This window comes from Lissotriton vulgaris, chromosome 3_1, assembly GCF_964263255.1.
Source record: "Lissotriton vulgaris chromosome 3_1, aLisVul1.2, whole genome shotgun sequence".
Classification (NCBI taxonomy): Eukaryota; Metazoa; Chordata; class Amphibia; order Caudata; family Salamandridae; genus Lissotriton; species Lissotriton vulgaris.
Window position 1 is genome coordinate 1,082,025,025 of NC_141689.1, and position 12,020 is coordinate 1,082,037,044.

The 12,020-nt window shown below is 40.6% G+C and overlaps 1 protein-coding gene across 2 annotated transcripts in view; it reads right to left on the minus strand.

The window, feature by feature from the left end:
* Nucleotides 1-12,020, minus strand: part of RASSF6 (Ras association domain family member 6) — a 312,787-nt gene that overhangs the window by 31,203 nt on the left and 269,564 nt on the right. For both annotated transcript variants that reach the window (XM_086961518.1, XM_086961519.1), the window contains exons 7-8: nt 10,464-10,565; nt 639-690 (exon numbers count right to left, since the gene is read on the minus strand). In XM_086961518.1, the coding sequence (XP_086817644.1) occupies nt 639-690; nt 10,464-10,565 (154 nt within the window). The remainder of the gene's footprint in view (nt 1-638; nt 691-10,463; nt 10,566-12,020) is intronic.

Here is a 12,020-nt window from a genome sequence, read left to right on the forward strand (position 1 = left end):
AAGCCCACAGTGCATCTATAGATGTTATTTAACAGTATCTTCAGAATGGTGCATTATGATTTTATAGATTAGACCAGTACTTTTATTATTGTTATGACTGACATATAAATAAAATTGTTTATTGTATAGTTAATAATAAAAACCGTTACAATATACAATACAATATAACAAAAAAAGTACTTTCCTGTGCGATCTTTTGTGCAAAAAAGTGCAAATTTTAAAACAACCTTTAAATCAAACGATAAAAAGACAGGTATTCTTGGCTTCCTAATGATTTCGGGAAGAGATTCTAAATTAGCCAGTGCAAATTGAAGGTTCAAAAAGTTCATGCTAGAGTTAGCTTTTCAGTGACTTTTTTGAATTGTGGATCCGCTGAGTCCACCGCGTTATTGTTAATGTTATTGTTATGACTGAAATAAAGCAATGAAAGAATGATTAGATCGCATTGTCCTAATAAAATCAGCAGATTTAGGTATGAATGATTGATTCTGTAAAAGGTGTACATTTCTAAGGCACAGGCTACAGCCAAAAAAACAGTAGGATATCTTACCATAGATCAAGTCTTAATCATTTACTGTTTTGCAGGTAAACATATTACATATGCCGGAGTAAAAACCACAAACATAAAATGTCCTTACCTCCTGATGCATGTATGATGTAAAGTGCAAACTCATGAGGGTGGTTTTCAATCTGTGGAATAGTGAAATACATAGAAAACAGATAATTAATTGCATTATTGAGGGGGCTATATGAAACTACAGAGTAGCCATATTTAATGGTGTTTAGACTTAGATATTATGTTAGAATTGAGACAATATTTTTCTATTTAACATTTCATCTGAATAAGTTACTGATAATTTTACAACTGTATAGAAAAAAATAGAAATTTGCATGGGGCCCAATAGAAGATTCTTAGAAATGTGGAGGCAAAGACATTGTAAGTGCCACATAACATTTGGTTAATGTTCTATGTTCTATCACTTCAGAGTTGGAATCCCCCATGTAGACAGGTAAGTTCCAGATGGCTTGGGACTGGGGGGTCATGAGAAAGAAATCCATATTTTTGCCATATTCCTCCATCATTTTTTTAGAAGGGGGGATTTTTGAATGCTGACCATCTAGTAATTCCACAACTCTGTCCTAAAAATGAATACAATTGTTGTGTTTAAACTGCCTTTTTTGTCTCTTTAGTAAGTCGGCAGTAATTATGCACTAAGGTTTTACAGAGTTGCACAAATTTCAAATTTGGTATGCATGCCAAAAGGAGATGTTTTCTCTGCTTAAACATATTTGCACACAAGGGTAAATATGTACAACACGTTTTAGCATTTGCAAATGGAGAATTGGCTGTTTGTGACTGCTAAAGAGTAATTTGGTTTGTACTAACACTATTTTGCGAGTCGGTAACCTATTACTGACTCACAAAATAGGGTTTGTGAGTCAGTATTAAGAAGGGGCGTTTCAAGAGCGTCCCTTCCTAATAGCGAGTCGCAGGGGCATGTCTGAATGTTTTGTAACAGCAATGCATTCATATTTTACCGACTCCGTGAAGGTGGTGGTAACCCGGGAAGGGGTCACTGAGGGACCCCTTCCCCCTTGCCAATGTGGACGCCAACATCCCACGGACCACTGCCTACTCTTAAAAAATGAAAAATTATCTTTTCATTAAAATTTTTGAAATGCACCCCATTATCCTTTAAGGAAAACTGTCTGCATTGCAAATTAAAAAATAGCTTTATTTAAAAAGCAATCACAGATATGGTGGTCTGCTGAGCCCAGCAGGCTACCAACCCTGTGAGTGCAGGCCATTCCAAATGGGTCGCAAATTGCAACCTGCCTCATGAATACTGATGAGGCAGGTTCCTTGCGACTCATTTGGGAATTGCAAACAGTGTTAAACACACTGTAAGACATCACAGTTTGCGATTTCCTAATAGCAAATTGCAAAAATGTGGTATTAGGAAATCACAAACCTGTGATTCCGTACATCTGGCCCTAAAAGGGTAACAACTAGAACAAATTCTATTGTATGACTTTTATTCATGCCCCATATTCAAGTTTGAAGTATGGAGGTTATTAAGTGTAATAAAAGTATAATAAAGCAAAGACCCCAGTAGGGTTGCAGTGACTATTCAATAGGTTTAAACTTTTCTGCAATATCAGGGGGTTGGTTATTAACACCTCAAAAACCAAATTCATGGCCTTTTACCCCCACAAGTCCTATAGAGGCTGCCACTTGCTAGGTGGGACCACCTTGGAAAGAGTTGGCACTTTCGATTATCTTGGTGTCCGACTCTCAGACAAAATGTCATGGAAGCCCCACCTAAGAAAGATGCTGATGGGCCACAAACAGGTCCCGGGATCACTTGGGAAGGAACTCTTCAAATAGCAGACCGGTAGTCCCAGCCCTCCAGGTCTATGATGCAAAAGCAGTCAGCATAGCACTGTGCGGAGCAGAGTTGTGGGGATTTGACAAGGCTCACGACCTCTGCAGATCTGAGCATAAATGCTTAATGGATTTACTGATGCTGCCCCAAAACATTCACCTCATCCCCCCCCCCCCTTATGCTCGACATGGGTAGGCGATCCACTGGAGACATAGCGAGGCTTCGCACTGCTGCTCTTTTGGGTTTGCATTAGGCGGACCCCTAAGCTTTTACCCTACACGGAAGCCCTATCTGAGGTTATCAGGAAAGACACAAGTAGCGAAGTAGGCTGGATCTCCAACGTTAGGAAAATGATGTCAGCACTAGGGTTTCAAGCACATTGGGATATCCATCACCCAACAAGGAAAGAAGAGCTTAAATGTCTCTATTGGAAATGGGTGGACCAAAAAGAATCTAGCAAACCAAACCTGGGGGGACTAACTGCAGAATTTTATCTCTATAAACAGACCAGACACTTAGAGCTCTTTTTAGATATAATCCAGGTCCCTCTGGACAGGATGTTATACATCCATTTTAGGTTCTGCACACTCCCGGTCTGTGAGACAACAGCCAATTGGCACACATGCAACCCAACACCAAAGGAATGTCCATGTTGAAGGGGCCCAGTAGAAAGTGTTGCCCACGTCATGTTTGCTTGCCAGGCATACGCAATGCTGAGGACAAAATGGCTAAAACCAATCTGCCAGCAACTGGGAACACAGGACTGTCAGGTTGCCCTGCGCATCTTTAGATCAGATCCTAAACCACTCTTTGCCAGTAGCGTGGCTAAGTGCTTAAGCCATGCATGGCTCATAAGACGAAAGATCCAGACAGTGATGGTACAGCACCCAGTAGTATGAGGATTACATGCAGCTGCCACAGGACTCATGACCTGTCAATTTATGTTTTATCTATATACTGACTGACTGACTAAAGGTATTTGTAGAGTGCACTACTGCCGAGGCGTCTTGGCGCTAGGTGATATGCAAAAACAGTAGCCGACATGTTCAGGGTTGGGAAAAGAGCCACAGTTTAATTTCCTTCCTGAAGACAGATCTGTTTGCCAGAAGTCACAGGTGTGCGGGCAATGAGTTTCAAAGTTTGAATGCTAAAAAGGAAAAGCGTACTATACTATGCACGGGCACTTTATTGCTTTTAGTCTCCATAATGTTGGCCCCAGGGGTGGATTGTAAATTGGGTTCAACGGAAGAGGCACTATAATAGGAAGCATCTTAATGCCTCTTCCTCCTTATTTTATAATGTGTTCAATGTATGTTTTTATTGTATTATGTTGTTCTGATTGCTTTATCGCTGATGTGTCGAACAGCACGCTGTGCTCTGGTTGCAGTTGGGTACTAGGATGGATTGTTTGTTTATACTTTATCTGCAATAGGCTGTTGTATGAATTGTTTATTTTTATATCTCTTTTTATTCAAAATGGTGTTTTTATAGCTTTTATAACACGAGCTGTCTAAAAAAAGCTTATACAAAAACAACAGCATAATTAAATCAATGGAAATGTTATATAATCTATTTGTGTGTTGCAAAACGGCTAATCCTCTTCTCCCAAACTGAACCCACTGTGTCTCACACTTCAGTAAAATAATTTGCACCTAATCTCCCCTTTAACTACTGTGTTTCAAATGATGGTCCTCAAAGGCTGCTAGAACAATGGATTGTTAGAAGAGAAGTAAACATGACCCACAACAATCACCCCTCCCATGAGAAAGGAGGGTAAAAGCGTTGTCTCCTTCTACGAAGGAGTTATCCTAAGCAAATCCAAAGACATTCACAGTTTGGTATGGGAACATTTAACAACCCTAATGCACACAATGGGTGTAAAACCATTGAGGAAGTCTAAAGACCCACAAAGATTTGTGGATGTTCCCAATCAGACTTAGAGGCCAACTCTTACCTATTATTTGAGAATTATCATGCTATCATTCCTAACTTCAAACTGCCTGTGAAGGAACATTTACCATTCTTGTTAATTTTGCATCGCAGAAAGCATGGTTTAGGTATTAAAAACCCCTTAATATCTGATTTCGTGAACCTGAATTTGGGATTTGAAACATTTCAAGTTTTTGCCTTTTCAAATGTAATCTGTAGTTGCAAAGATATTTGAATACAGATCTACTGGATTATACCAGGAAGGTTCATTGAGATCATCACATAAACTCACATCCAACCACACAGCTACTAGGGAAGAGGCAAACCTGCAGTTGTGGTATTATTTGGCAGCCTCAGCAATAAGAAGTCTCTCCAAGGAAGCATACTGGCACTCGCCAAAGCAAATAACTCTAATGCCCAGATCTCCGACGGCTTTTACCAGTCACAAATGGAAAATCGGCCCATTTGTGACATCTAAATATCCTTTTCACATGTACTAGTGTAGTGGGGCTGAGCCTTGCATTCATACAGTGTTAAGTTAGCATGAGCTTATTAAAAGTTTAAACGCCATTTTATCTTTTGCTTTCTTTTGCACACGGCACGCACGTTAGTTATTGTTTAGAGTTAGGCTGAGTGTTTTGCTTCACATGAAAATAACTTGTTTTTCTACATTGCTAGACTTGCTTCGTAAGCTTAGTCTGAACAGTGAGTGCCAAGGCCTTCAATGTGATATCAACACTGTTTCTGTTATTCAAACTGATTGTGGTGTCGGGCCTCAGGCCCACATTACATAAAGGATGGACGCAGACACCAGGAGATATATGGCAGTAGCTGGCCTCGAGCACGTGCGCTCGGCCCCTTTTATTGACCAGGTCACCTGACTTGTGACACTGGTGGTGAGTGGGTGTACAGTGTGGGTTACACTTTCTAGAAAGACTAGAACGTGTCCTGCAGGACACTACACTGATCAGCGCACGTTCTAGACATAACATGTATGCAGATGTGGACAGCTCAAATACTGGCGCCTTTATTAATACACTGTGTAGGCATGATTGAATCACACTTGGAAAACATTCGTATGCTGAGAGCTTGTGCTGAACTCCATGTGATTCACCCCTGCTAATCTCTGAGGTATGGGGTCGCCTATGCAAGCCTAAGAGACCTTCTTTAGTTATAAAATAACCTACTAGCAAGGGAGGGTGAAATATAGGTATATATTTAACCTGTTTCCATTCAGTATTATAACATGCTTTCTCCTTTTGTATTTTATGGAATAGTAACTATGCTGACAATCTTATTTCTTATCGTATGTCTGCTTGTATTAGTTAAGATGCTGCACCTGAGATCACGACGTTAAAATAAACATTTCAAACTTGCTCGTGTCTCCCTTTACTCCCTGTTCTGGACTGGTATGAGAGTATAACGAAAGAGTGCTCATGTTTCCCACCTTACCTGAGGTATCCTAAGTCGCATGTTCTGGGTTGTCTAATCATTGGTAACTTTGCTATAGGACAAAGAGCTAATGAGACACTAACGCTAGTCTGGTAGGGGATTTTGGGTACTAAGGTGAGTTTTTTGTAAACCCTAATTCACTGAGGTCTTGAGTCTCTGTGCACAGTTCTGTGACTGAACAGAATACCTGCACACTAGGCATATTTTGCAAGTCGGTGAGCTATTATCGACTCGCAAAATAGGGTTTGCGAGTCAGTATTAGGAAGAGATCTTTCAAGGGCGTCCCTTCCTAATAGCGAGTCGCTGGGATATGTATGAATGTTTCACGACGGGAATGCAGTTGCAAAAATTCATATTTTAACGACTCCTTGAAGGAGGTGGTAACCCATTCGCAAACAGGAAGGATCCCCAAGTAACCCCTTCCTTTCTGTGAATGTGGGCACCAACATTTTTTAAGAACAGGCAGTGGTCCCATGGACCACTGCCTACCATTAAAAAATGAAAAGTTAACTTTTCATTTTTCTTTTTTAAATGCATCTCATTTACCTTTAAGGAAAAGGGTCTGCATTTCAGAAATGAAATCTTAATTTAAAAAGCAATCACAGACATGGTGGTCTACAGATCCCAGCAGGCCACCATCCCTGTGATTAGAGGTCATTCATAACGGGTCACAAATTGATGAGGTAGGTCATTTGCAGTCTATTGGGAATCACTAAATGTGTCTGCGACACATTAGTACATTGCATCTTGCAAGTCCCTAATTGCGAGTCACAAAAAATCGCAATTAGAGACTCGCAAAATGCAATGATCGTACTTTTGGGTCTAAATCCTGCAGTCATTCATCTCATCACAAATAATGGGTGTATTTTTGTATCTGTTTTAAGGAGATGTGTCTTTTTTGTTGTATTGTCATGATAAATTAATTTCTAAATGAAATCAAGTCTGGATACATAGTCCATGATACGTATTTCACAGAAATTCATGTCAACCCCAATGCATTTCGGACCTATGACTCCTTCATTAGGGGGATATTTCCATATGACTCACATAGCTATAAATTAATACAACAATGTATGTTTATGAATTCATAAAAGGACAAAAGAGGAAGCACACAAAATATTCTCTATAAGCAGTTTACCGCATAAAATCCTGCATTAAATGATAGACTGTAAAGATATTCTTAAACAACATTTCACCTTGGACCAAATACTCCATCATGTTATGGACTATAGTTCTGACTCAAAAATCATCAGGCTGTGATTTCTACAACAAAAAATTGTGTTTGAAAGAGATATTATCTAATGTGTTGGGACAAAGCACATACATACCCCTCTACATTGACGTATTCTGCAATTTTCAAAGTCTAACCATTTATATGATGGTTACGAATATAGGTGCTGATTCGCAGAACTAATCTGTGCTAAAATCCTAACCTTACTACTTTTGGGATTCACAGAAGGCATTTAGTAGTAGTAACGTTAGGAATCCTAACTTTACTACCACTAAATGCCTTTTGTAAATACTGAAAGTCACAAAGTTAGGATTTTGTCTCAGTTTAGTAGTAGTAAAGTTAGGAGTCCTAACTTTACTACTTCCAAATGCCTTCTGTGAATACCAAAAGTAGTAAGTTTAGGATTTTATCTCAGATTAATCCAGTGAATTGGCCCATTTGAAATTTGAGCCTTTGGGAATGTCAAAATTGTGTGATGCTGCTATCCAATATGAAACGGATTTCATAATAGTGTCAAGTTAGCGTACCCCCTACTGCGAACCAGAAATGTTATGTTATGATTGAATGCTTGTTTTCTCATGCCCAGCCCGGGGTCAGATCTCTATTGTGTCCCGTCAGATGGTCTTAACATGGCAGCCCTAACAAACATATATATATTATTTGATGGGACACAATAGAGATCTGATACCAGGCTCTTTAGCAGTGGGGCAGCACAACATCTCATTTGGAAACTTGGACAGAAGATACTTCTGGATTGAACGTCTTTTTAATTTGGATGACTAATGGGAGTGCAGAAATGGAACCTGTATTATGTTTTTGGATCGCCTCCTGTATTGTGTTTTTGGATCGCCTCCTGTGATGCCAGTTGTTCTCATCTCACTAGTAGGATGGGTGCATGTTGCTTCCAGTAATATAAGTTAATATAATTGTGGGGGTACAGAGGGAATGGCTCATATAGGCAGTTAGGATGCCATTAGAGGCCTTTAGTAATAGAAATGTGCCTGATAAATCCATCAAAATGCTGAAGTCCCGGAGAAGAAATTGGGTCTCATCCACCCCACATTTCAATGAAACATGCTCCATGGGTCTGTTTACAAATTAGCTGGAGTGGCATCTCTAAGGAACATCACGACTGATGCAGTGTTCCGATAGCTGGATTTTCCAATCATGGGAACACGAGGACTGTGGGGCAGTTTTACATGGGGATATCGCCACCGGAATGTTACTTTCAGCGATGTTCTGGTGGCGATATGCCCTTCTCCATATTTGCAAAGCAGTGTTAAGCATCCATTTGTAGCTTTACGCAGTCTTGTAAATAACGTTAAGTAAGAACAGGGTTAACCCAAAAGTCGCTGGGACCTGGGTAGCTAGCGTTAAGAATAAGGGGTCCCAGTGAACAAGAGCATATAATTACACAAAAAATAATAAAGCTAGTAAACAAAGATTTAATGCCTCTATAATGTTTTAATCACATTATAGGAAAAATGCACGGTTGTATATTCAACAAAGCATACACAATTGTAACGGTATTGGTGCCCCTGGGGGTGGAGGGGGAGTGATATAGTGAAGGTATAGTGGGGGGAAGGATAGGTGACAGTAAAAACGTGATGTTGATCAGGTAGTAAAAACGAGAAATCAAATGCTCAGTAGTAAACAAAATAAACAGTTGCTCATTATCATAATTTCAACAAAACACATGCCCCAATGTCCAGTTAATGCAAAATTGGTGGGTTGATTAGGGCTGTTGTAGGGTAAGGATGGGTGTCGACGTTTCGACCCTGGGAAGCAGGATTTATTCACATTCCTTGCACACGGGTCTTCTTCAGGACGGGCGGTAAAATAGGGGCAGCCAACCTGAGTATGTCCGGTGGGGGGATGGAGTTGTTCCAAAGAAAGGTCCTTAATATTGGTTCAAAAGCTAAGGTAAAGTTCGGGTTCCGCGAGGAACCTGAGTCAGACGCCGAGCGTAAAGCCGACCGACACCGCAATTGGATCTAATCAGCATCCCTGCTTCAATTATAGACCAGCGGACTTTCAAGCCATTCGATGGTTCGAGTGGTTCTTCGTCCAGCATTTTGACCTTTCAAGGAACCCGAACTTTACCTTAGCTTTTGAACCAATATTAAGGACCTTTCTTTGGAACAACTCCATCCCCCACCGGACATACTCAGGTTGGCTGCCCCTATTTTACCGCCCGTCCTGAAGAAGACCCGTGTGCAAGGAATGTGAATAAATCCTGCTTCCCAGGGTCGAAACGTCGACACCCATCCTTACCCTACAACAGCCCTAATCAACCCACCAATTTTGCATTAACTGGACATTGGGGCATGTGTTTTGTTGAAATTATGATAATGAGCAACTGTTTATTTTGTTTACTACTGAGCATTTGATTTCTCGTTTTTACTACCTGATCAACATCACGTTTTTACTGTCACCTATCCTTCCCCCCACTATACCTTCACTATATCACTCCCCCTCCACCCCCAGGGGCACCAATACCGTTACAATTGTGTATGCTTTGTTGAATATACAACCGTGCATTTTTCCTATAATGTGATTAAAACATTATAGAGTCTTGTAAATAAGGCCTCTTTACACTGGTCACTTAGCGTGAAAGGGGTGTGCAATGGGTGCTGCTGGAGGTGTTTCATGCTGGTGCAGCACACACAAATCACCATTAGTGATTGTTTATGTGCAGGAAAGGACACCTTCCTGCACATAAACAATCACTCCATGCAAGGCAGGCACCCTTATACTATAGTGCAAGGGTGCCTGCGTTAGCGCTAGGCAGCTAAATTTAGCACCAGCACTAGGGAAAACACAAGAGTGCGGAATATTCTTTTGACTACAATGCATCCCTGCATTTTGCAAATGTCACAGCATTGCCAAATTTGGCGAAGCTCCGCGCTCTGACATTTTCTCGTAAATATGCCCCTTAGTTTACTGGCTGAAAATAATGCTGGTAATGTTAAAGGAGGCAGGGGCTACATGTACGAAAGCAGTCCGGCCCAAGCATGACCCCTCCTACAGAATTGGGGGGGGGCATTTAACATGCCTATCCCACGTGACTATTCCAGTCACCCCTGCCTGCTACCATTCCTCTCCCCTCCACAGGATCTGCTCGGCAGTCATACCTGCTCCTAGAGCTCAGAGGAGAGGAATATACATCTGCATGTTATACCTCATCCTAGTGTCACAAACCTTTAATTAAGGTGGACTGAATGTTATTTCTGGCCACACAGTATCTCTGCACCTTAATCTGAACAGTTCATAATTGGTGCCTGTCTTGCATTAGAAGTAATGCAAGACTAGCTGCTTCCCTTCAGGAAGTCTAGTCTGAGATTAAATTGAGTAATACAAGTTACAGGAGTGCTGGATCTGTTATCCCCTTTGAGAAACTGTGTCTGTAGGTGTCACAAAACATATAAACATGCAAACGTGAGTCTCTATAGTGTATAAAATACCTTGAATTTCTGCAGAAGCTGCTCGATTACTTCTTCCGTTTTCATGAGACTGTTCACACAGACTTTAGTTTGCGATCCAAACGCTGGAGTGAAAATGGATGTCTGAAAAAAGGAATATTGATGAGCGAAAATACTTATAAAGTGCACTGATAAATAATGCATTTAATTAGTGGCATTGTCCACTGACTTCTCATTGACAGATGTTAAACCTTACTGTGTACGACGACTACCTATTTTTCATTGTTTGCTCACAATCGACACGTCACTTTGTAGTAGCCATATGTAGGTAATTTGTGTTTTGCGATTCTCAAATTCGGATTTTTAGGGAATCGCAATTAGAGAATCGCAAAACGCAATGTAGGTAGGATTAGCAACATTTTTTGCGAATCCCACTTATTCCTTAATTGTGAAGTCCAAACTGAGATTCGCAAATAAGGAATACCTTTTCATTCATTCCTATGGGCTAGAAGGCCCATAGGAATGAATGGGAAGACATTCTCAATTTGCTATTCTCAATTAGAGAATCGCAAATAGAGAATGCAATTTCAGGGTTGTAAGGGTGTCAATAGGACACCTTTTGTACCCCTGAAATTAACATGTGTGCACATGTAGCCCACATACATGCCCTAAGGGCATGTATGTGACCCACATGGCACTTTGAAAAATGCCAAAAAGTGAATTTTTCAAAGAAATCGCAAAATACCACCAACCTGAAGTTGGTGGTATTTTGCGATTCCTTAAGCCAAAATTTGCACAACTTGGGTGCTTCCTACATTGCATTTAAGGAATTGCAATTTGCGATTCCTTAAATGCAATAGCAAAACAAGGAATCGCAAATTTAGGAATTCCTTATTTTGCATGTGGGTTTTTGTGTGCTACATAGCACATTGCCCTAATTGCGATCGCAAATGCTGAAATTCTGCAAATTTCAGCATTTGCAAGCGTAATTAGGCCTCCTACATATGGCCCTTTATCGCTAATTACTGAAAATAAGCTTCAAGTCTGAACACTGCTATTCAAAGGAGATTCTAAGTTTCATCAGATCGAAGAATAATAAAGATACCAAAGTTGTATTTGAGTCGTTTTGTTATTGTCAGAACTTGCTAAAGCTGTCACACCGGCTAAACCAGGCTGACATGCTACGCTATTAGAATGTGTGGTTGTGAAGTTGTTTGCATTAAGTAGCTTTAGGAGTTGCGTAGCCACAGCACAAGACTGCAATACCGCCTTGCAGATGCAAACCAACTCCTGAGTGAAATGAACAGAGTCTTGTGAATTAAAATGAACGTAACTTCGCCAACATTTTGGGGCATGTTTATGAAAGCCTTGCACCCTGTTTGCACCACGCAAAGTGGTACATGCCTGACACAAGGCTCTGAGTCAGGCTTATGAAGCCATGCAACGCCTCATAAATCTGGAGTAAAGCAACGCAGTGCAAATCACTGCACTGCCTTACTCTAGGCAAGGGAGGCGTTCCCATGCAAATCCAGTGGTTTTGATGCATTCCCCGATTTACCAAACCTGTTAAACTTGGGAATGTGCCAAAAAGATATACCT